The 25,138-nt window shown below is 45.0% G+C and overlaps 1 protein-coding gene across 4 annotated transcripts in view; it reads right to left on the bottom strand.

The window, feature by feature from the left end:
* The window catches only part of HIVEP3 (HIVEP zinc finger 3), a 236,163-nt gene that overhangs the window by 2,362 nt on the left and 208,663 nt on the right, over positions 1-25,138 (bottom strand). For all 4 annotated transcript variants that reach the window (XM_083750596.1, XM_083750594.1, XM_083750597.1 and 1 more), the window contains 3 exons: positions 21,503-21,678; positions 9,496-9,594; positions 671-1,752 (listed from right to left, as the gene is read on the bottom strand). In XM_083750596.1, the coding sequence (XP_083606722.1) occupies positions 671-1,752; positions 9,496-9,594; positions 21,503-21,678 (1,357 nt within the window). The remainder of the gene's footprint in view (positions 1-670; positions 1,753-9,495; positions 9,595-21,502; positions 21,679-25,138) is intronic.

Below are 25,138 nucleotides of genomic sequence, written 5' to 3'. Positions count from 1 at the left end.
TAAGCATGGTAAAACATCCAATATCAAAAAGTTCCCTATACAGGGCTGCCTTCAGATGTCTTCTTAAAGTCAGATAGTAGTTTATTTCCCTGACATCTGATAGGAGGGCGCCACTACAGGGCGGATGCCACTACCGAGAAGGCCCTCTGCCTGGTTCCCTTCACTTCTTGCAGTGAGAGAACCCCCAGAAGGCCCTCAGAGCTGGACCTCAGTGTCTGGGCTGAATGGTGCCCTCTGGCCTTACATTTCCCTATTCCTGATCTACAGTAAGTGGCAACAGCCCTCCAGGGTCTGAGAGAGGGAACACACTCAGCTCTATCCAGAAATGCTGGGCATTCAACCTGGGCTATCTGCCTGCAGAAGAGATGCTTCACCACTGAGCTATCGCTCAGCTTATGGGGCTGGTGCATATAGAGAAATCAGTGCACTGATGTGGACATAGAGACTGACTTTTTAATTTAATGATGAGGGGGACGGTGAGTAAGGGAGGACAAAGATAAAGGACCTCTGCTCTCCATTACATTTGGCTATCCTTCCCTCCTTGCCTTCTTATTTTTAAAGTCGCCTTCCAAAACACACACACTAAACAGTGGTGATCTCACAGCTGTAACTCTCCTTAGATTTGTGGGTTCAGACTCACTGCTTGGAAGACCGACGCTGAAGAACTTACCAGTTTAGGTTCTTCATACAGTTCTGTATTCTTGCCAAGGGACCTGTGAGGTAGAGGCACTGAAGACGAGATCCCATGCAGAGTTTTACCCAGGCTTTGAACTTTTTCATCTGCTGCCGATTGGCCATGAGAAGGCAAGTCCTCTCTTCCTGGGGACGGGTACCTCGAAGGTGGCTCTGAATAGCTCTGGGACAACATCTTCTTCAGGGATAAGTATCTGGCTGTAGAGACATCCCTGCTTGGAGACAAATGCCTCACAGGAGACACGCCTCTCTCTGGCGGGAGGTACATTCGCGACGACAGCTCTCTTTTTGGAGATATGTACCTGCTGGGCGAGAGCTCGAGTCTCGGGGACAGACTACGGAGGGGAAACGCCTCTCTCCTCGGAGACATTCGGTGACCAGAGGACCTCCCCCTCGCTGGAGAGAAGCTCCTCAGAGAAGGTGTTTCTGCAGCTGTCGAAAACCTTTTCGGAGACATTTCGTTTTTGGATAACAGGTGCTTCCTAGCCAACATGGAACGGTTGTTGTTGCCACCACTGCCAAAGCCAGAGTCCTTGCTTGGAGACCCCTTCCTCCTCAGAGAGGTGTCTTTGGAGATTGACAAGTCCATCGCTAAGAGCATCTGTGGCCTTGTAATGGGTTCCTTCTCAGCAGAAGAAGCCACGGGTCCACTGGAGGTCAAAACCGGCCGGTGGAGTCTCAAGAAGCTGTGGCAGACAGCAACTTCAGTGCTGTCAGCCGACCATTTCATTTCTGGCCCCGAGGAGGTGGTCTGGTGACGCCGAACAGCACGCTTGCTAGTGGAGACAACATCTTCCAAGATGGACAATGCTGTCCTGGTGCCTTTCTCCTGGGCGGAGTGAGAACCTCTTGGAGAATGTCCTGGGAGGGAGATGTTCTTCATTTCTGAAAGCTTCACTGGTGGCTCCTCTTGGCTTTCCTCCTCCTCTTCCTCTTCCTCCTCCTCTTCCTCGTCGTCATTGTCATCGTCAGACTCTCCCAAGTCTGAAAACTGGTGTTCTTCAAGTGGCTCAGATCCCTCCTGCCCTTCTGAATCTTGGAAGAGATCTTCACTGGTTCCTAAGGGGAATGGGGGGGGGGATACTGCATTAGATCACACAGAATATAGCAAAATCACCCATCTGGAAAAAAATCTTGCATAAGTTCAAAAGTCCTCAAGATCGCTTCTTTGCCATTTGGTCAAATTTTGTTTTATAAACAAGCACAGTGGCTCGGAAGCATCAGGCACCACAGCTGTATGAGAATGTTTGGACAGAGCATAGAAATCACTCTTTTATAGTGTGGCAACACCTAGACTTTGGAACTCCCTGCTTATTGATATCAGGCAGGTACCTTCAACTGAGCCTTTCCAGCGTCCGCTGAAAACATTTTTTTTTAGATAAGCCTATCTGGATATCTCGAATGCTGACGTGTGTTTTAATCTGTTGTTGTAATAATAATAATAATAATAATAATAATAATAATAATAATAATAATAATAATAATATATTTATACCCCGCCTATCTGGCTGAGTTTCCCCAGCCACTCTGGGCGGCTCCCAATCGAGTGTTAAAAACAGTACAGCATTAAACATTAAAAACTTTTAGTTTATTGCAGATTTTTTATTTCAAGGGGGGAGGGAATGTTTGAAATAGTTGTATTTAACTGTTTTTTTTTTACTTAGAATTTTACTTTTTAATTCTTTTTGTAAACTGCTTTGCATTTTTAATTTTATTTTTACAATCAAGGCATTATATATAAATTTTAGGAAATAAAAAAAGAACTAAATAACAGAATGCCTTGGGAGCAGTGGGCTCTCCTTCCCTGGAAGCGTTTAAACAGAGGCTGGACGGCAATCCATCAAAATGATTCAGCATTCTGGTTTGGCAGAGGGAAAAGAGAAACATGCTAGGAAGTCTTTCAGTGTGAGCCACTTGGAAACAAAAGAGAATGGCACAGGAACCCCACTGAGTTCTAAGCCGCTTGCATTCATAAAAATTAAAATAAAAAAGCGTAGTGCAGGAAAACTTCTCAGTGGATTCCCCCACCCACCCCATATTATGTTGTTATTCATTCGTTTTTCACTGACTGTCATGGATGCTTATTCATCTGGGTGACAGATGGATGATTTATGCTCCCATCATCATTACTCCGGGTGTTACTCTTCCACAGAGAGGCACTATTAGAATAACATTGAGCAAAGCTGCTGGGTGGGAATGGTTTCAGCTTTATCAGATAGAAGACGCTACAAGATGGGAGACAAGGGGGATATAAAATGGCCTTTTATGTACTACAAGAAACAGATTAAATGGACCAACATCTCATTTAAGAGTCTATAAACAAGCTTCCCATTGCAATTTCTTCAGCAGGCAGCAAAATACAGGGAGCAGTGGTGTGATTTCCCCGGGTTGATTGGACAGCCTCGTTAGGCGCACTGTTGCGTTAGGGATGCAGGAAACATTTATGCAGGGCACATTTGAAAGTGAACTGAGGTCACACCTTCACCATACATTTAAAGCCCTCTTTTGCCACCTTAACAGTCATGGAGAATCCTGGGAAACGTAGTTTGCAGAAGGTGCTGGCCTCACAGACTTACCACTCCCAGCACCCTTAGCAAACTACAGTTCCCATGCCTCTCCATGGCTGCAACAGTTGTATTAGAGGGCTTAAAATGTACAGCATGAATGTGTCCCGAGTTAATTTTTACCTCCTGGGTGACTTACACAGATTAGAATGTAGTTATTCCTTGGGTTTCGCATCTGCCTAAATTTTGCAATATAGGTCCCGGCTTAAAAACATATGAAAGGGCATTTAAAGATTGCATGTTTTAGGAATAAACACACTTAGAAATATATTCTTTATGATAAATTACATATTTGAGGGTCACACCCTTTAAGACCTAAGTTCAATAGACTTTCTTTAAAGTCATATTGAATGCAAATTTTCACATTACGAAAAGTAAGAGATTAGTGCAGAAAGGGATGCTCTGAATGAAGACAGGTAAGATTGACATGAAGGGGAAATAGATTGATCTGGCCAACTCTGTCCTTTTCTCCCCCATTTTTAAACTCCTTCTTCGTGGGCAGGCTCGTTCGGTACAAGCACGAGTGCCTTTCAGCCAAAAGTGGAAATGAGTTGAGTGTGCGAGTGAGTTGTAATTCTAAAATTACATGTCTTGTTGCATAAAGCGGCAAAGCCCAGACAGCTAAACACATTCCAGTGGACAGGGGGTGCAGCCAACATCAACAGACCAGGGAGGATTCCATTCTGAATACCAGCGGATTCCTGCCGCAGAGTTGAGATCAGCTCTCACGGTGGAGCTCTGCAGGTGCCTGCAGACTAAGAACGTCCCCTGGACAGGCTCTTTGGAAATAGGGAATGGGAGACCTCAGGCTGCCGCTTAGGGTTCACTCCAGCCACACCGCCCTTTGAAGTACACAAGTCAGAATTGTGGTGGGGGCTCTGCAAAGTGTTAATCCCTGCCTTTTTAAAAAGAAAGCAGGTGCCCTCATGCTCCCCTAAGCATGCTCCCCCCCCCCTTCGCAAGCAGAGCAAATGCCCTGTTGGCTCGAAGCCTCGAATAATTGCTGAGGTGGTGACACACTGCGCCACTTGCAATGTGTCACCATTAGCCGAGCGGGGATGTGGGAAACGATGGGAAGGACCATGTCCTTGAGAGCAAGACCCACAAAATCTCTCCTGTGTCAGCAGGGCCGGAGTTAGGTTTGACGAGGCCCTAAGCTACTGAAAGTAATGGGGCTCTTTATATGTCCAGCTGTCCTTTGTCAACACCAAATTGGCACTGGTTTTTTTGTGTTGAATATATGCTAAATGGTAATTTCTGGACCTAATAGGTATCTAAAGCCATTTGCATATGCAGAATGTAGGCACCCTATATATAGAAAGGAGCAAATCAGTGATATTTTAGGGAGCAGGCTAGCAGGCGGGTCCCATTACTTACACCACAGGAGCCTACACAACACAAAACACTGTTGCTGTATGTAGGCTTTATTTTATTTGTTTTTTATCTTATATTTTGGAAATGTACATCCAGTTCTTTTTTCCTTTAATTTTTTTGGGGGGCCGCAAGAGATTGGGGCCCTAAGTTATGCCTTGATATGTAAATCTGGCACTGTGTGTTGACGTCTGCATCCTACGGCTCTCCACCGCATGGAGCAGCATTTGCGGGTTTTCAACGCATCGCTAACATGCCTGGGACCAGCAAGAAATGAGGACCAAACCGCAGCTGAAATCCATCTGTCGTGGATGCTTTAGCGGGGGGGGGGGGTCGGGCAAGATGCTCCTTGGGGTTCCTTCCAACTCTACAGTTTCTAAGATTCTGTGAAATGGGGATGTGGCCGCTTGGTTTGCCGTTCAGTCTCAGAAAGAAGTCAGGCTAAGAGCAGCAAAGACTTTTCGAGGGGCTCTCAAAGCTAATCAGTTATTCTGAGTAAGTTAGCAGGCTCCACAACTCCTCCAGCAATCTGACACTGGAGCAGATGTCCGCTGGCTGACACCAGCATGAATGCATCTCCCTTGTGACTGACACGATACTGGACTCAATCCTCCCCCCTTTTTTTTCTTTTGCACGTTCTTTCCTCCCCTGGGTAAAACTCTGGCAAAGCAACATCTATTCCGAATGTGGAACGTTTTCCTTTTTTCATGATGTAAAGCAGCAAGAGAGAGAGAGAAGGGGTAGAGGAAAGCCTGGATTTCAAAGAAGGAAAGCTGTACCGTGGCAAGCAAGCAAAAATCACAGTGTCTGCTGTCTTAAGGCTGTAAGTTCATAAAGGTACAGGACATATTCTGATGGTTCAGGCCAAAGGCCCAGTTCCAGTTAAGCATCTCACAGCCAGACAGATGCCCCAGTGAAATCCACAAGCAGAGCAGACAGTAGCCCTCCCTCCCCACCTCAATGTTTTAGGATGAGTCTAGACAATGCCCCCCGCTGTGCGTTAAACCACAAAGCCTAGGGCTTGCCGATCAGAAGGTCGGCAGTTCGAATCCCCACGATGGGGTGAGCTCCCGTTGCTCGGTCCCTGCTCCTGCCAACCTAGCAGTTCGAAAGCACGTCAAAGTGCAAGTAGATAAATAGGTACCACTCTGGTGGGAAGGTAAACAGCGTTTCCGTGCCCTGCTCTGGTTTTCCAGAAGCGGCTTAGTCCTGCTGGCCACATGACCCGGAAGCTGTACGCCGGCTCCCTTGGCCAATAAAGCGAGATGAGTGCCGCAACCCCAGAGTTGGCCACGACTGGACCTAATGGTCAGGGGTCCCTTTACCTTTAGACAATGCCCCCAACATGGTGGTGGTTTCTTCAGTGGCGTGGCAAGGTCAGGTGGTGCCCAGTGTGGAAAATTTATTGTAACACACCAGCATTGAAATCTAGTTGTCATCGCTGGGAGTTGTTGAACTTTTTTAAGGGGAGAGGTGGCCAAAATTGTTGAGCTTCTTCTGGGATTCCAGGGTTTGAATCCACATTTGAGGGAGCTTCTGCTTCTCTCCTTCCCACCCACCTCCGCTCGTTTGCTTGCATGACTCCTTCCCATCCTCTCCCTGCCCGCATGCCTCCTCCAGCAGCCTGGGAGTGCAGGGCTGTCAAAATGCTGCAGCTCCCCACCTGCCCCCAATGAATCATGGGCGGGTGGTGTGCCAAAGGTCACCCCCTCGGAGATGACACCCGGGGCACTCCACCCCCACCTCACCCACCTTGCTCCGCCCCTGGGTTTCTTTTGTGAACGTAAGAGCATAAGAACATTCAGCATAGCGACTTTTGAGCTCAGGTGTCATAAGGACATAAAAAGACCCTGCTGAATCAGGCCAATGGCCCACCTACTCCAGCATCCTGTTCTCACAATGGCCTCCTAGAAACACGCAAGCGGGGTTCAAGCACCAGAGCACTCTCCCCTCCTGTGGTCTCCAGCAACTGGTATTCAGAAGCACGACTGCCCCCAGATGTGGAGGAAGAGACCAGTCACTGTGGCTATTAGCCATGGATAACTTTCTTTCCCATGAACACCAGCCACCGGGGAGCAAATCCAGAATGGGATTGCTCATGGGCAGAGCCAGGATTTATTGGGGGGGCAGGTTTCATATTTAGGGGGCAGAACCTCAGTTAGTTAAGTATTTTTACTGATTTACTTCATTTGGGTGATAGCTGCCTCCCGCCTCCCTTGGCTATGCCCATGGGACTGCTGCAATGCACAGGGAGATCTGTTTAACCCTTTCCCTCCTGCAGCAGTCCCAATGAGCCCCTCAGCTGCTTTTTGCATAAGAAAGCTCCAATAGCATGTGATAAAAACAGTAGCTTCTGGCGAAGTGGCGAGGTATTCTTTGCAGCTGCACTGCAGTGAGGAAATGTCCCCTCCCCATCTCGTGTGCCACAGTCCTAATCCTGTTACCACCACCACCGCAGCTGCTATTTAGCAGCGATGCAGAAACATCAACCAGCAACAATATCTATTTCGTATCATGCTGTTTGGCCCAAAGTGATACCATCTACCTGGCAGGGCGGTGAAAAGGGAGTTCGCCTGGCTGCTTTCTGTGGAATGCTGGAAGCAGACAGATTTTATAGTGCAAATGCCACCTAGCTGGCGGACTACATGGCTTCATAGCCAAGTTAGTTGGGTCACTAGTGGGAGGCCATGCCCTCTGCCGTTCTGTGCTCAGTTCAGCTGCACAGCATAGTCATCAGGATAATGACTCTCCAAAGCTTATTTGTGGTACTTAGTGCAGGATGCCACACTGAGCACAGCCTCCCTCAAAAATCCAGCTCTCCTAAACTCCACACTCATTGACACTTCCCATTGTCGCAAGTGCCGGGGAGTAAGCAGACAAATAACAGCCACTTCAGAATGGAAAAAAAAAGTATTTTCTGTGTTCAAATCCCTGTTCACTCCTGAAGTGCAATGGGTGACCTTGAGCCAGTCACAGTCTCTCAGCCAAACCTACTTCACAGGTTGTTTTGAGGGCAACATGGAGAGGAAGAGGATGGTGTATGCTTTTTGGAGGAAAAGCGAGGTGTAAGAGCAATGAAATGAATAAATAAATGACAGCACTCCCAAGTATGAAACTTCACCCCACCTCCATTTTAAAGTTAGACTGGCATCATCTTTCTTAGTTTTCATTGGACCATTAAAACTTGATTTGCTCTCTATGACCTTTGAATGATTTTAAAATGTAAATCAATTCTGTTCCATCTGTTTGTCTGTGCCCCCGCCCCCATCTGTTTGTCATGAAATTGTTTTTCTCATGCGGTTCTCTGTGTGTGTGCAATGAGTACTATAGTTTTACATCTCATAAAATATATTGGATAGATATATGTCTTAGATATTGCAATGGATAAAAGTTATTGGTGGGTTTTAATCCAATTTTGAGTAGTTCCACATTTTTTTGCTATACTGTTGTATGACTGATGATGGCCTTTGGCTAAGCAATAAATATTTGTATTCAATGTTGGTTTTTAGGTTAAAGGTTTTTAAATTGTTACGTCACCTTGGGGTCCTTTGGGGGCTGAAAGACGACTCGTAAATAAATTTTATAACGGGAACATTTATGTGTAACTTGGTCCTGTTGCTTGACTTCTTAATTTTATACCAGATTTCATCCCCAGAAAGTAACATGAGGTAGTAATAAATGCTCTAGTGGATGCTAGACTGGTTTACGCTGATCACTGGAAATGTAAGACGATACCTTTGAAACAAGTACGGCTGGGGAAATCGTAGGATACTCTTTTATTGGTTAAATGGATGGCATTCTGTAAATCTTCAGATGCACTCAAACGCACAGTGAAATATGGAACGCAGCACATGTGCACATATGTGTGTTTCTGTATATCTGCTCACCAGATCCAGCCAAGTCACAAATCAAATTGGGCTAACCTGGGATTCGGTCAGACCAGGTTGAAGCAGCCCCAGATCATCCCAGGTTGGATGAGTTCCACCTGGAGCAATCCAGGGCGGCCAAAAGAGGGGGCAAGGGCGGTCTAACAGGAAGGGTGAGGAGAAGGCAGCTTCTATGTGGCCCCATCTGCACTAAATATTTAAAGCAGCATCATGCCACTTTAACCAGTCATGGCTTTCCCCCAAAGAATCCTGGGAAGAGAAATCTGTTAAGAGTGCTGAGAGTTCTTAGAAGACCTCTGTTCCCCTCACAGATCTAAAATTCCCAGAGTGGCTCAACAACCCATCTCTCTTCCCAGGGAATTGTAACTCTGGGACGAAAACAAGAGACTCCTAACAACTCTTGGCAACTTTAACTAACTTCAGTTTCCCGAATTTTTTGGAGGAAGCCATGGCTCTTGAAAGTGTCTCCTGCTCTCCCTCGCCCCTGACTACATATTTAATTTGGGTTTTAAGTGCTGGGTGACCTTGGGCCAGTTACTGTCTTTCAGCCTAAGCTGCCTCACAGGGTTGTTTGTGAGAATAAAATGGGAGAGGGGGAAGAAGTATAGGGGCCACCTTGAGCTCCTTGGAGGAACAGTGGGATAAAAATGTGATGATAAAAGAAATGCAGTCATACCTCAGGTTGCAGATGCTTTCAGGTTGCACGTTTTCGGGCTGTGCCCACGCCGAATCCGGAAGTACCGGAATGGGTTACTTCCGGGTTTTGGCACTCACGCATGCGCAGAAGCGCTAAATCACGCTTTGTGCATGCGCAGAAGACCAAATCACGAACCGTGCGTGCGCAGATGGGTTGCGAACATGCCTCCAGGACGGATCATGTTCGCAACTCGATGAATTAATTCAAATCCAATTCTAACTGGCATCAGGAATGTGATATGTAGACAGTAAGAAATGAATGAATGAATCGGTATGAGCTTTACCATCATCTGCTTCTTGCTCCACCAGCGAAGACACCAACACACCCATCTCCTGACATTTTTTGCTGTGGGCTTTTGACTTCATATGTTTAGTCAGATTCCCTGAAACAAAACAGAACATACACGTTTGTCAACACGGGCTTCCTTTCTGCATAGGAACCAGTGACATTCTCTGCATTATTTTGCCAGAACTGGAGGCAGGCACCCACAAACCACACATTATTCTCTCAGCGGGCTGAGCGTAAGGTTAGTCGTTTGCTTCCTTGGGAAGATTAAGGCACAACCTTCACAATGGCTAGCAGTCATGCAACGCAGAAAAGCAGGCAGGCACTTTGCTTTGCAATGTAGGAAAGGAATGCTGGTGGCCTGGCCCATCTTTCTCTCCAGATTTGCCAGAGCATAGACAGCAATCGCACACTGTCAAACAAAAGGCAAAGCCTCCTTGTGGAGATCAAGCAACAAATATGGCCATTCAGTAGCAGTTCAGTTGAGAACAGGAGGCCATAAGCAGAGCCCTGCTGGATCAGGCCCAAGGCCCATCTGGTCCAGAATTCTGTTTCCGCAGCGGCCAAAAGATGTCCCCACAAGCAGAACATGAGCGCAAACGATGCTGCCTCAGCAACTGGTACCAGAGGTAATTATGTAGCCTTTATGACTAAGCACCATTGACAAGCTTATCCTCTATGAATTACCCTAATCCTTTTTTAAAGGTGACCATCATTACATTTCATGGTAGCAAATTCCATAGTTAGCTACGTGCTATGTTAAGTAGCATATTTTGGGGGGTGGGGGTGGGAGAAGAATTCAGAGGGAAAATAAAGGCTCAAGAGTCAAGCAACAGAGCAGATATTAAGAAGGAAACAATCTCAGCTCAGATAGGCTACTCCACTTTTAATTTAAGACTCATGTTAGTATATACAAGCCTTATTTATGCCTGGCTTGTTCTTGCATCCTTGCACACTTTGCATCTTCTGTGCCTGCCCCCTTCCCAAGTTCAGACACAATGGCAAACCAGAGTTTGGTGGCATACCAGCTCAAGGTGCCAAGATGCCCTCAAGGAAGATGCCCTCAAGTGTTGCCCCCATTCCAAAAAACCCTCATCCTTCTCACTACCACTGCTGTTGGCTGAATGCCTGTCAGGAGAACGACTAGTGAAAAAGCAGAGGGCAGAGGTGCTGCTACCCACCACTTCTCATCCACTCTGGGCCAGAGGGTATGTAAACAAACAGGTGACCACAAGAAGTAGGAGGAATCAGGATGATTCCTCTGTACCTTGAGCTATGGCCCTTCCCCAGATGGATGAATCTGCATGGCAGTTCTATTCTTCCTTTGAGGCTGTAGCACTGCTGTGGGTACTTACTGGTCATAATACAATTTGTGCGCAGCTAATACGCAGCTGCTCTAGTGCTCGGATTAGTCTCCAAAAGTGGGGAAGGCAGGCATCAGGATGTAAGGAGAGTCTTGGCGGATCAATATAAAAGTTGGTTCCATCTAGCCCAACCTTTTGTTGTTGTGGAGGACTGCAACCTCAATCTTGGTATGAAGATCAGCCCAGCAAGACGCCACAACCCAAGGCTACCTTTGACAGCATGATTCAACCAAGAGAAACCACATTTAATTATTATTATTATTATTATTATTATTATTATTATTATTATTATTATTTATACCCCGCCCATCAGGCTGGGTTTCCCTAGCCACTCTGGGCAGCTTACAGCATATCTAAAAACATAATAAACCTCTCTTGCCCTGGTGAAGGCTTGTCAGCTGGAGGTTTGGTGGCTGGGAAAGAGTCATTCTTCTGGGAAATCTGAACCAGAGAAGAATTCATGGGTTTAACGTGTTCCTCTTCTTTGAGGCACACATTATGAACCCCAGAAGTCTACATCTGATCTCTGACACACCAAGCTTTGTGAGCACCTGTTACCAGTGATCTTTGCACTGGAAGCCTCCCTGGTTGCACTGATGGCTTCAAATCACCACGAGTGACCAGGAAAGGTGTCTATCCTCTGGTAAACAGGAGAATGGAGTGTGGCAGCTTTTGACAAGGAAGAGAGAATGCAGGTGCATGAAAGGAGAGACGTGAAGAGAAAGGGTTAAAGAACAAGAGAATGGTAGAACATTTCCTTTCTCTCCCTTACCCTTCTCCCTTCACGCGCCCCCCTCTCTCCCCCCTCCACTTCCAGGGACTGACCAGACTGAATATAAGAAGTCATGCATGTCCTCAGTGAAACTCCTTCAAGGTTTCGTTAGCTCCTGAGTATGTCTCAGTATCTAGCTTGGTTCTCCAAATGCACTGTAACAAGATGACATAGCCAAAGCTCTCCTGACTGTTGGCAAAATACCTGCAACCCGAAAAACTGGGACATTACAGTAAGCAAAGGAAACCAGCCAACTGGTTCTTCTGAGACCTGTTTCAGCTCAGCACTAATAAGGATCCCACTTCTCTGGAGGGTGCTTGTAAAAAGCCACCATCACAACTGCTTTACTAGGGAAGGAACCACAGCGAAGTGATAGAATGCACACTCAGGGTTTACTATTGTTTACCAATATAGTCATTCTGGTCCATTTGACTGAAATGATAAAGAGGTGGTGTTATGGACTTAGGAGGAGTGGACTCAATTTTCTGGTTTCAGACAAATCCCTCTTTCAGAACTCATCTCTCCATCTTTAAATTGAAAATGTTAATGACCTGCAAGTTATTCTTGCCACTTGTTTTTTCAGATAATTGTTTTCCCCTAATAAATACAGATCACAAGGAAATTTGCATATGAAAAATGTGTTAAGGAGAAAAGATTCACAGGATTCATAGTCATAAAGAAATCATCACGTGAAATTTGGAGTTTGTCCAGTGCTGAATTGCAGTCAAAAATGGGAATAATTGCTCTCTATGAGCACACTAGATGAGCTCAGATGGTGGCTTTGACCACAACATACAGCATTGACCTCAGCTTAGAAGTCACATTCACACCGTCTGTTTAAAGCACTTTTACCATTGTAACAGCCAGGCTCCTGGGTCCTATACTTTGTTACAGGTGCTGAGGGCAATTTGGAGAACCCTCACAGAGCTATAACACCCTTGACAAATGATAGTTCCAAGGAGTCTTTGGTGGAAGCCATGACTATTAACACAGTATAAGTATGCTTTAAATGTATGATGTAGATGTGATGATATTCTTTGCAAAACAAAATAGTTTTCTCACAATGTCGAATTTCACATTCAAAAAAGGTTCAGGGTCAAAAAAAGGTTCAAGCAACTGTTGCATCTCAACTCTTTTCATCCCCTCTTGGCCACCCATTCACAGCTGCTTCTTTAATAATTTTAAAAACTGAACCCCCGGCTGTGACTAAAACTTGTCCCAGTTCGAGTTCATAATGGACAGTATCATCATTCAAATGGATGCTTGTCATTGAGATCAATCATGCCCTGAAGAGTCCCGAGTCCTGTTCCACTGGCTAACTTTAATTCCATCAGCACACAAACATAAGCAGGAGGAACTAGAAGCATGCGGCAGCAACATAGTCAAGACATGCCACACAGACACACATAAAGGTCTCGATCATTGCCTGCTTGTCAATGAACATTATTAGCTGCTTAAGCTCTTTTGTCGAGACATCTTTCATGGGACTTAAGCGGTTGCCTTGAGACAGCTAATATGCTTTTGCATCCTTAAACCTCAAAAGCAGCTTAGCGAGCACAGGGAGTGCTTTCCGTTCCTCTCAGAACCAAATGCAAAGGAAGGGAACCTGATAGACATCTTATTTGCAGAGCTGAAAAAGGTCGGTCATGGAGGAACATTGAGGGGAGACATAACCCAAATGCACGTCAGTATGCTATCCGTAAGAAGCCAAGCTAGACACATTGGACAATGTCAAGGGAGCCCCTTCTTCTCCCCTTACTTCTCACCAATGACAACACATTATATTAATGGCTTCTTTAAGGTTGATGTAAGAGTAGCATAATGATGTCACCTACAAGTCATGGAACCCAACTGTAACCTTAGGCAAAGCATATTTAAATTCATTCTCCTGCAGAGCAGAATGTCACAGAAGGGAAGGAGACTTAGGTTTAACTGAAAATGGCCCTATGTGTTTTCAACTAACCTTTCATAAAGAAGAGGTGAGGAACCTGTGGCCCTCCAAATGTTGTTGGGCGGCCCCTTCTGCCACTGATGACCCTTGACCATGATGACGGGCACTGAGGTCCAACAGAATCTGGAGGGCACCAGGTTCTCCACCCTTGACCAAAGGTGGATAAATCTGCCAATTTCAGTTTCTCTCTGTTTCTCATTTTTCCAATCTTAATTTCAGTTCCAATTTAAATCTTAAAAAATTAAAAGACGAAAAACCACTGGCATTCTAGTACACATTTTTTGTATGCACATTTGCCTTATATAATGTGTTTATTATATATCTTATTTTCATGAAAATGTGCATTTTGTGCACATTGTCCCCTAGCGGGTGCATTTTAAGGCTCTTTATTGTTGTCACAGAACTGCGTTGCAAAATTCAGAGAAGTGTGAATTTTGAAAGGAGAGCTGTGCTTCGGCTCACAGATTGTTTTGGGAAGTGAGAATCACAAAACCAAATTTCTCTCCAGGCCTGCCATATGGGATTCCCATCATTCTTTCAAAATAAAATTGGAAATAATTTTCTTAGTGATCTTCCGTAGGGGGCATGGCTAGCCAGTCACTTGGGTATTTGAGGAGCCTGTAGAAATTCCTTATAAATCCATGATAATCAATATGGTATTAAGAATATCCTGATGTTTCACACTGTTGCATAGTGGATTGTTCTTCATCCTGGTATGCAGAGGCAAATTCAGATTCCTGCCCAACAGTTGCCTGACCATTTGGGTGTACAGCTGCCATCTCTTTTTTTGTGCAATCACATGGGCCCAGGCCACTTGAAAGACCCCATCTCTCTATATGAATCTGCCCAGGTGCTAAGATACTCAAGTGAGCATCTGCTCTTAGTCCCATCAACATCAGAAAGTACAGTCGGTGGTGACAAAAGAGAGCTGCTCCCTGATTGTAGAATTCCCTCCCAGCCTGGCATTCCCGGGGGGCTCTGGACTACATCTCCCATCAGCTCCTAGCCAGCACTGAATGGCTAGCTGGGGGGTGATGGGAATTGTAGTCCAAAGCCTCTGGAGAGCACCAGGTTGAGGAATCCTGCTTTAACTTTTCTGAGAAGCAACTTCCTTCTTTTGCTATGTGATGATGGGACTTGGGGTGGCCTAAGAAAGGAGACCAGGAAGGGTCTCGATGTTGCCTATTAACATTGACCACGTCGGCAGGCAACTGAGTAGGTGCACAGGCAACCTGGCAAAACCTTCCCCATTATGGTGGTATATGCTGCATTTCCATTAAAATTATAGGAATTATTTCTAAATGTGCATCAAGGCATGTAAAATTAGTAGGTGCAACTTCTATGCAAATCTGAGCCCTAATTCACCTCTTTCTTGGGGATGAATTTTGTTTTGCTTTGATGCCACCTTAGGATGTGGCATTATGTTAAAATAAGTGATGCCTGAATGAAGCTGTTGGAAGTAGACAATGACGGGAACAGGGTTTCTAATCCTACCTAGAGGGGACCCATTGAAATTAATAGACATGGCTAACATAGGCCCATTAATTTCAATGGGTCTACTCTGAGTAAAACTTCATTGGATACAACCCACGATTTGGAATGGTCTTTAGAACACACCTTCTTTCCACTTCTTTTGAACTCAGCCAATTAAGAGCCAGCCCAAGCTTTGGGTGTGGGGCAGTTCCCAGTATAGCAGTGCACATTTTAACCTTTTACATACACTAGACTACCACCTGAAGAGTACAAAGCTGAGTATTGGGAGTGGGAACCAAAACAGCAAATTAAATAGAATTTCTATGACATTCACCCCCCCCCCCCCAAAAAAAGGAAAGAAGCTAATTTGCTTTTGGAACTTTCAAACAAACATTTCCAAGGCAGAATGGTTGGATTTCTTTTTTAAAAATAGGCCCTTTTTGCAACAAAGATAGAAAAGGGAGAAGGGGAGATAAAAAGGAAAAGACTTGTTTGCTACAGATAAAGGGCATGCACCAGCTACTGTTAAGCACTTAAACCCTATTTATTTCAGGGGCAGAGAATTAAGTATGTGTTTTAACATTATGATTGCAAGCCAGGAAGCTTAGAAGTGCTTCGCGGCGGTTAGAGTGCGCCAAAATAATCTTGCAGCTCAGAATAAGCTTTTTACCAGCTTTTGTAACACAGGCCCATTATATTTAATCTTCGCAATCCACTAAAGATGAATCATATTTTAAATGGTTCCAATCTACCTGAGGGCCTCTCCCCAGCGTGACACACAAATGCATCTAACAGAACTCCAGTAGCTGTTTAAAAGGCACTTTAGGAAGGGGCACTTGTGGGGTGGGTGGGTAGGGGAAAACAGCATTTCTCCCCACTACTTCTCTCCAAACTGCCTCCTCTAGAAGCTGCTTTTCCCTTTAAAAAGAAGAAAAGCCCACTGGGGATTGGTTACAAATCTTTGCGTTTAATTAGGCTTGGAATCTCTATAGCAGAGGCAGGGAAAGGGATCCCGCCAGCGGTCCGGATTTTTATTTCTCCCATGAAACAGGATTGACAGGTGGGAGGGGCCAGCCTCCTACCAATCACCTGATGTCGCAGTGATGTAAAGGGACCATTTTTGGCTGCATGGTTTGAAACCCAGCCGTGGGGTTTGCAAAGCACCACACACAGGGTTTTGAGCAGGTTTGTTTCTGCAAGTGCTGCCAATCCGTTGATTGGTGGTGACTGCAATGTCCATTTGGCCCAGCCGTGTTTCTCCTTGACCCACACCTGGTGCCACATATGATATCAAGTGTAGAGGCAGCGGTGTGTGGCTTAGCCTCACAGACCAGGTTAGGTCTGCAAGCTGAAAGTTCTCTGCTCCTGGTTTATAGCATCATGCTGTGCTGGAAAGATAGAGGAGAACTGACCTGAAAACCATTCTCCATATATTGCAGTGTTGGTGCAAATGAATGACAGCCCCCCTTCATGCAAATTCAACCCCAGAGAATGCAGAAATCCAGACACATGCAATTTCCTAGCTGACAATACAGCGGACACACCACATCTCCAAATCTAAGAAAGGGGTGGGTTGCACCTCTGACTTTTTTTACTGGCTACTACAAATCTGCAAGCAAAACTTTGAAGCTGAAACCAATTTCAAAGCCTATTCACAGGTGGCGGCTCTCAAAGCAAGCTGTCAAGCAGGTAGCTATAATAAGATTCAGTGATCCTTTCCTACTGATAGTCATAAAACTATAATTCTCTGGTTCTTCAGGAGAAGCTAGGGCAATCAAAAAACTATGGTGCCTGTTTAAATTTGTAGTGGAACTAAATTCCCAGGCACCTCTGATGTTTATACCTCCCTCCTTCTGTCAGACTCCACAAATGAAATCACTACCAAAATGGCAAATTCTCTCCGTCAACATGCATTTCTAGGAATTGGATGGTTCAATCTCCTTACCAACTAGACTAGCACTCAGCAATCCATTCTAAGTATGGCTGTGAATGTGCAACAATGCACACACAACAGCCTAGTCCTTGACTGTGCAGCTAATTCCTAACAGTCTTTTGCTGGCATGTAAATTGCAAGTCGTATTTGTCTGATTATAACTTAGTGGCTGATCCGTGATGGTAATAATAAACATTGATTGACTGAATCGGTAGCATACGTGTGCCCTGAGATAGAAGACAGCACAATAAGCTCTTTGTTAACTGTGTTGAATCACAGTGCAAATCAAAGCATGTAGAGAGGACCCAAATTTGACCCCAAACTCAGTCTTTTTTATACATTTTTATACAAGACAGTCACCGAGAGGCAATGAGGCATCAGCTGATCCACATTACATTACTATTCAGATTGTTAAAATGGGTTGAGCTTGACAACGCAGGTAACATGAGTAGATCTTATTAACTCTGCAGCTCTGGGCTTCAAGAAAAAAGTCCCTGTGAAAGTGTTGATTTATTTTCCTGACGTTAGTTTTCCAAGCACTATTTCTATCACAGCAATGGACTGCAAAGGTCATTCATTCAATGGCTTAGACTGAGTGTAGGAGCTGTGACTCTGATCCAAAACTCTGTGTCCTTTGATGTGTGCATAAAGATAAATTACCAATAAGAATAACCCCATTCATTTCAAGAGAGGGACTCCATCCATACATGCGTTTGTTTACATTCACAAATTCGAACCCACCATTACAGATGCCAGCAAAGCTTTCAATTTCTGGGTTCATCTTAGAGCTTGAGGGGCTCATAATTCGAGCTTCAAAGGATTTACAAGCCACCGAGTTATTCTCTGGCTCAGATTAAAATCCAAGCCAGGGAGTAAATATTGGTTTCCCGCCCCACCTGCCTTAATCCATTTCCCCATTTAAAGTCTTATTAGGCAGCACCTTCTGTGCAGTGGAGCATGAGAAGAGAGGGAAAGGGTGGTCTGCCCTTTCTCCCTCCTTCTCTCTAGTGTCATGGAACACTGCATAGCTAGGACACCTAGAGGTAGGAGGGAAGGGGCAAGCCTTCCTCCTTCCTCCTTCTTGTACAGAACCAGTGTGCCTCCTGTCAGCCAACAAGTATTTAAGGGGAAAGGTGTTGGGAATAAAGAAGGCTGATGAGAAGAGTATTTGAGGAATCAAGGAGAGATGGCAGGAGGGGGTGGGGAGCCAATTCCAAACATGCAATTGGTTTGGATCATAAGCTCCATTATTTACGATTTTTCTGTTTCTCTCTTTGTTAATAATTACTTTGCACATTTCCAAGCTGACAGGAGCAGGGGCAAGTTTGCACATCTGTACCCTCTGTTGACGTGAACGGTAGCAAACTCAGTGCTTGTGGGATGTGAGACATAAGTAGCAGTCAAGTACAACATTTCTTGTTTTCCTAGAGTGGACCTGTGGGGGAATGTTTGGTCCACCCAGTCAAGAACTTCCTGTTTCCTCCAGGCTGAGACATACTTCCTTTGCATGTGACTAGAGGGGGCATGACCTTACCGGTCCAGGTAACAAAAGGACAAGGCACACAGCACTCTCCCTCTCTTTGACTTCCTCTGTCGTTGGAGCAGCTTTCTAGCTAGAGATGCTGGGATTATCCCCATATGGGATAGACCCACATGTATATACTTTGTAACTAAGTCTGCCTTCAGGGATCCAACTGTGAACTGAATGTGAGTAAACTTCTTTTCTATACTTTATACAAGATTGTGGCGTGTTTTTTCTTTTAAGAGGGAAATAAGGGAACTTACCAGGAACCTAATAATGAGGGGCTTACACAAGCCTGCAACCGGTTATCCATTGTGCGTTTAAAAGGGGAACGTGAAACTCCGCTAAGTAAAGGAAGTTGCTAGCGCAAGTTAGGAAGGATTTTAATAAACAATATACCCTCTCCTGCATTCCTGAACATCCCTACAGTTCCCACATCAGAACTCAAGTACCTGAAAGCAAACTAGATCAGGGCACATGGATGCCTTTCTGTTTTCTCGCACAAGGAAGATGTTGGACAAGGGTACATATATTTCTGATTTACCCAACAGTTGATGGTGGTGGGGAATATGATGATGGTGCAGCTACCTTGAAATTGTCGGGACTTCCTTCTGCCTAGGATAGTAGTCTGTTTGTTGATTGGCAATACCTCTCCCAAGGTCTCAGGCAGAAACCTGGGACCATCTGAACATAAAGCGCACACTCTACCACTGGGAACATGGTAAAAAAGGAACCTGCCTTATACTGAGTTAGATTGTTGGCCATCAACATTCTCTGCATTGACTGGAAGTGGATTTCTGATGTTTCAGAGAAGAAATCTCTCATGGCCACACCTGGAGATGCAGGGGATTGAACCTGGAAGCTTCTGGAAGCAAAGCAATACTCTATCACTGAGCCATGGCCCTTCCTTGCTGAGGTATGACTCCTCATAGCTAGAAGTGGGGGTTGAGGATAGAACCAGTGGAGAAGATCCACAGATAAAAATGCACACTCAAATTTCCACAACAGCTTCATCCACCCCCATTTGGATTCTGTCCAAATGAAGCTTCTATTTCTTTTTTACTGGAGTCTGTAGCTTTCCCTGATATCCTGGACAAGGCCTTCTAAGTGTGGTGATGGACGTCAATGCCAGCTGGCACCCAGAGGCCTCTGCCAAAGCTCAACACAAGAGTTACCTGCCAGAACCTGTAACTGATTCCTGCCAGCTCCTCCACTCTCCCTGCTGAAAATCCACTCCAATTCCACTTGAGGTGTAACATAGGCCAATTTCCACTTTCTGCAGGATTTGTTTGCAATGCTGAGAACTGCCTGGTGGATGACTCCACCAAATGACTAAGCCGCTACATGGTCATTGCAGCTGGAACAATTCACAGGAAACTTGTCCTGCTTATGTCCCACTGAAAAGAGAACTTTATGTCCCTGAGCATGATGGGGCTTGCACAGAAGTCCCTTGGCTTACAAAGACCACTATGAGCACAATATGCTGGCTGGTGCTATGCTCAATAAATAATAGTGGGTTGTATGCAATATTAGTCCTAATCAAAGTAGATCCATTGAAATTAATGAACACGGCAAGGCCACATTCACACCGTACATTTAAAGCACTATGATACACAGTCATGGCTTCCCCCAAAGAATTCTGGGAGCTGTAGTTTGCTGAAGGTGCTGAGAGTTGTTAGGAGACCCCTTTTCCCCTCACAGAGCTTCAGGTCCCAGAGTGGTTTAACAGTCAGCCCCTCTTTCCCAGGGAACTCTGACAATTGAGATTTGCCTTGTAACAAATCTCAGTACTCATAACAAACTACAGCTCCCAGAATTCTTAGGGGGAAGCCATGACTGTGTAAAGTGGCCTGACACTATTTCTAAATGTATGGGATGAAAGCGGCCTGAGTTAGGTTCATGAATTTTAGCGGGTCCACTCTTCACAAAACTTAAGTTGGCTACCACCTGATAATTCTGACTTTTCCTTTTAAATCCCAGTTGTGTGGGTTGGCCCGATTTCCTACCCTCTGGAGTTGTGACCCTCGGGGTTACAGCCCAGACATGCTGATCTCTGCCAGAAAGATTAGGAGGAACCTCCCTAGCTCAAAAGGAAATGAAAAGTGAGATTGTAACAAAACACTGTGGAGCTGGAAGCTTTAAAATGGGGTGTGTGGGAAGAGACCCAACATTCCCAAGAGCTGGCAATCCCACAGGCTTTGGATTGAAAGCACATTTGTTTGGGGGGTAAAGTCTCTGGAGGAACAATTTTTGCAGACAAGGGAAGTAAGGGGTGAGGGAGGAGGAAGGCTTTAAGACATGGCTAAGCAAACTAAGGCCCAGGAGCCGGAGCCAGCCCAATCGCCTTCTAAATCTGGCCTGTGGATGGTCCGTGAAGCAGCATGTTTTACATGAGTAGAAAGTGTGCTTTTATTTAAAATGCAGCTCTGGGTTATTTGTGGGGTATAGGAATTCATTATTATTTTTCCCCCTTCAAAATATAGTCCAGCCCCCCACAAGGTCTGAGAGACAGTGGACTGGCCTCTTGCTGAAAAAATTTGCTGACCCCTGCTTTAAGCACACCAGATACACTCAACAACCCCGAGGGAACTCAGTGGAACCCCCATCACCACCCTATTAAACACCTTCACTCTTGAAGCTAGTTGGCTGGTTGTTCAATCATGGAATATATCGGATGGTGGTGTGTGTGTGTGTGTGTGTGTGTGTGTGTGTGTGTGTGTTAGCCACAATTAAGGCTCAAACGTTTGTGCCAAAGCACAAGAACGGTTCATACCACACCGCAGGCAAACTCTTGACAGAAGCCATCTGGCAAAAATAGCACGTCACATACTCTTGCTTTAGCATGCTTCAGCCAAGTTAGAAGTTCCTCAAAGGATTTCAAGCATCCTTTCCTGTTGCACTGGTGTCGTCCCCCACCCCAGCCCTGCCGAGAATGTCAACTAGCAAGCAAATGTGCTAAGAAGATGAGCGTGGAGCTGGCCGGTGCTTACCTTTGGTTTTAAAAGCAAAGTTACAGTACTTGCAGACATATGGCCTGACGTCTGTGTGCGTGCGAATGTGTTTCTTCAGCATGCTGGGCTTCTTGCAGCGAATTCCACACTCCTCACATACATACTTCCCTCGTCCACGGCCTCGCACATACACATACTCTTCGTTTGATTTGTACCTATGAGCAACAGGGTGTCATGGTAACAGAAATAAAAAAGATTCCCACCTTAAAGACGTAACAAGCCTCCTTTAAAGTTAAACAAAAACCCAGCGCATATCATTCATAGCCGCAGACAAAAAAGTCTCGGCTAGCAAATTCACTACATTGTTTAGTCAAGGGAAAACGAAACTCCATGTTGTTGTTGTTGTTGTGTGGGGAGGGAGCATTGAGCATCATGAGCTGCTGGCGTGATGGAGCGCTCCTTGATCTATGGCTCTTCCATTCATTTCAATGGGCGGGACAGTGAATGGAGAAATGCTGTTGTGATCAAGTCCTGGTTGCGGGCTTCCCCTATGCATTGGGCTATTTGGATGCAGTAAGGCTCTTCTTATGTTCTTAATGGAGAGAGCCAATCTTTGGGCAAATTCCTTTCTTTTCCATTTTGGAGAAAGCCAGTGTGGCGTAGCAGTAGTGCAGGGGCAACCAAAGCGGTGTGGGACTCCCATCCTCCCTGACCACTGGTCACACTAATGGGAGCTAGGATCCAACAACTTCTGGAAGGCACCACATTGACTATTCCTGAATTGGTGTGCCTAGAATCAAAGGGACTGGGTTCAAATCCGCACTCAATCATGAAGCTCAGTTATCAAGGAAAAAACCTGCCAGTGGAAGAACCAAATGGGACAACTCAACCTCCGTGGAAGAAGATGATCAAAAGCATTCTAAATGAATGCTCAAACTGGTCTCCCTGGCAGAATAGGAACAGCATGCCCATGATTGCACACACAGGTCTACAGCACTAAACTACTGCCTTTCACTTCCCTAACAAACACCTGCCACCTCAAATTTCATTTGGCCACATGCAATATAAGAACACTTTCTACTCTAACAGCCACATCACCTTCTGAATAACGCCTAAATGTTAAAGGCATGATGATCTGACACCTACGGCTAGAATAAGGTTACCAGATTTTTTCCCAATGAATCCGGGGGCACTTTTCAACTTCAATGGATTTCGTATGGGGACTGATTTGTAAATCCAGGGACTGTCCCCAAGAAACGGGAATGTCTGGTAACCTTAGGCTGGAAGCTCAAGCAAAACGTATCGGGGAAAGACATCACAGACCTGTAAACATAGTTAGCTGTGAGCTAAGACGGTGTGGGGAACCTCAGGCCCAGGGACTCAATGCGGCCCTCCAGGCACCTCTATCTGGTCCTTGGAACTGTTGCCATGCCCCCTCCTTGGTTCTGCTTCACCCCAAGTGTTTTTTGCATAGCTGGAATGTGTTCCTGAACTCTGATAATGCTTCTTGCTTGTCTGGGTGGTGGATAGAGCTGTTTGAGTGTTTGTGCTATATAAACAGTGTATATCAACAGTATACACACTGTTTTTACTGTAAGGTTGCTCACAGAATTGTAGAATTGGATAGTTGGAAGGGACCACAAGGGTCATCTAGTCCAACCCTCTGCGGGGCATGTTACATTCAATGAGCGTACGGTCCACGTAGCTGTGTATACAAACAATTGAGCTGTACAAATCAAAAAGTGTATACTCATACATGCATAGAGATAACTTGTACTTGAGTTCAGTTTAATGTGAAAATAAGGCTCTTTTGTTTGCCATATAAAGGGGAAACTCACATTTGTTACTCTGCCCACTTTTTCCTCTGATCTTGCCCACCACTGGCACCTGGCCCTCAGAAGCTTGCCTAGGAGGGAATGTGGCCCTCCAGCTGAAAAAACGGTTCCCCACTCTTGAGATATACCCTTGCCCAAATCATCATTCATACAGGCACATTATATTTTGGCAGTTTTCGTGAAAGGAATGCCACAGCAGTTGATGGCTGCCGTTAGCAAAAAAATATGTGAGCAATTGCTTCCTAGCATTTTCCTGCTTTCAATGCAGAATGAAAAACATCATTTGGCCTCCTTGAATTTAAGAGATCACCACCAACTTTGGCCAACAATCTCAATAGAGTTGGGTGTCCAAATATTTGAAAGAGAATATGCATCTCAGGAGTTGCTCAAACCTTTCCTTTCCCATCCTACCCCATCCTAGCCTTTAAAAAGGAGGGGCATTCCCAACAATCAAATTGAAACACTCATAATTACTAGATGAAATATATTGGCTAATAAAACCAAGTAACCTTCAAAAATCACACCGACAGGGTGGAAGTGGGGAAGTCTCACTCTGTGCTGAGTTTTGGTTTACAAGTGATGTATTGACTAGAGACAAGGAAACAGACAACCAGTAAATGTCAAAGATATGTCAGACACTAGGAGATAGAGAAAACAGACCCTAAAGCCAATACTTTTCAATAAAGCTAGGTATAATTGCTAGGTATGAATGCAACTCAAAATTTGTGGAGGAGTTGTAAATTTATTTCAAATGGGACGTTAGTATAATAGGCGACTACGAACAAACAAAAACCCAGAGCAAATGTCAGCCAGGGCCTAAGGATATTTATTCATTCAATTGTCCCCAGTCTTTCATCCAAGGAGTTCACTAAGTCTGCGCAAAATTCTCAGGGTAACTTCCACCCAGGCACTGCCACATTCACACCATACATTTAAAGCACTGCAGTGATACTTTAAACAGCCATGGTTTCCCTATAGAATTCTGGGAGCTGTAATTTGTCAAGGGTGCTGAGAGCTCTTAGGAGGCCCCTATTTTTCTCCAAGAACTACAGTTCCCAGAGCGGTGTAACAACAAATCTTCCTTCGCAGAGAACTCTGGAAAATGTAGCTCCATAAGAGGAGTTTCCTAACAACTCTCAGCACCCATAACCAACTATATTCCGTGGATTCTTTGCGGGGAAGCCTTGACTGCTTAAAGTAGTATAGGTAAAAGGTAAAAAAAAAAAAAAAGGTAAAGCACCCCTGGGTGGTTAAGTCCAGTCAAAGGCAACTATGGGGCTGAAGCGCTCATCTCGCTTTCAGGCCAAGGAAGCCAGGGTTTGTCCACAGACAGCTTTCCAGGTCATGTGGCCAGCATGACTAAACCACTTCTGGCACAACGGAACACCATGACGGAAACCAGAGCGCATGGAAATGCCGTTTACCTTCCCACCACAGCGGTACCTATTTATCTACTTGCACTGGTGTGCTTTCAAATTGCTAGGTTAGCAGGAGCTGGGATAGAGCAACAGGAGCTTAACCTGCTGTGGGGATTCATTTTTTTTAATAATATTTTTTATTGAGTTTATGAAATACAGAAAAAAGAATAGAAAACAGATTATAGGAATAAAATAGAAAAGTTACAAATTTCCATGTTCTTTTTTCCATCAAGTCTAATGGACTTCCCCGCATCCTCCCAACCCTGCATTCTCTGTAATACAGAACATCAGCAATTTGTTACCTTGTTTCAATACTTATTGTATCCTTCATTTTATCATGTTACCTAATTTCAAATATGTTATAACCCAAATCATGTACATTTTCATTTAAACACAATAAAGTTATTTCGTTATTCTACCTC

This window comes from Podarcis gaigeae (genome assembly GCF_964106915.1).
Source record: "Podarcis gaigeae genome assembly, chromosome: 8".
NCBI lineage: Eukaryota > Metazoa > Chordata > Lepidosauria > Squamata > Lacertidae > Podarcis > Podarcis gaigeae.
Note: the sequence above shows the minus strand (reverse complement) of the source record. Positions and strands in the feature narration are given on the sequence as shown.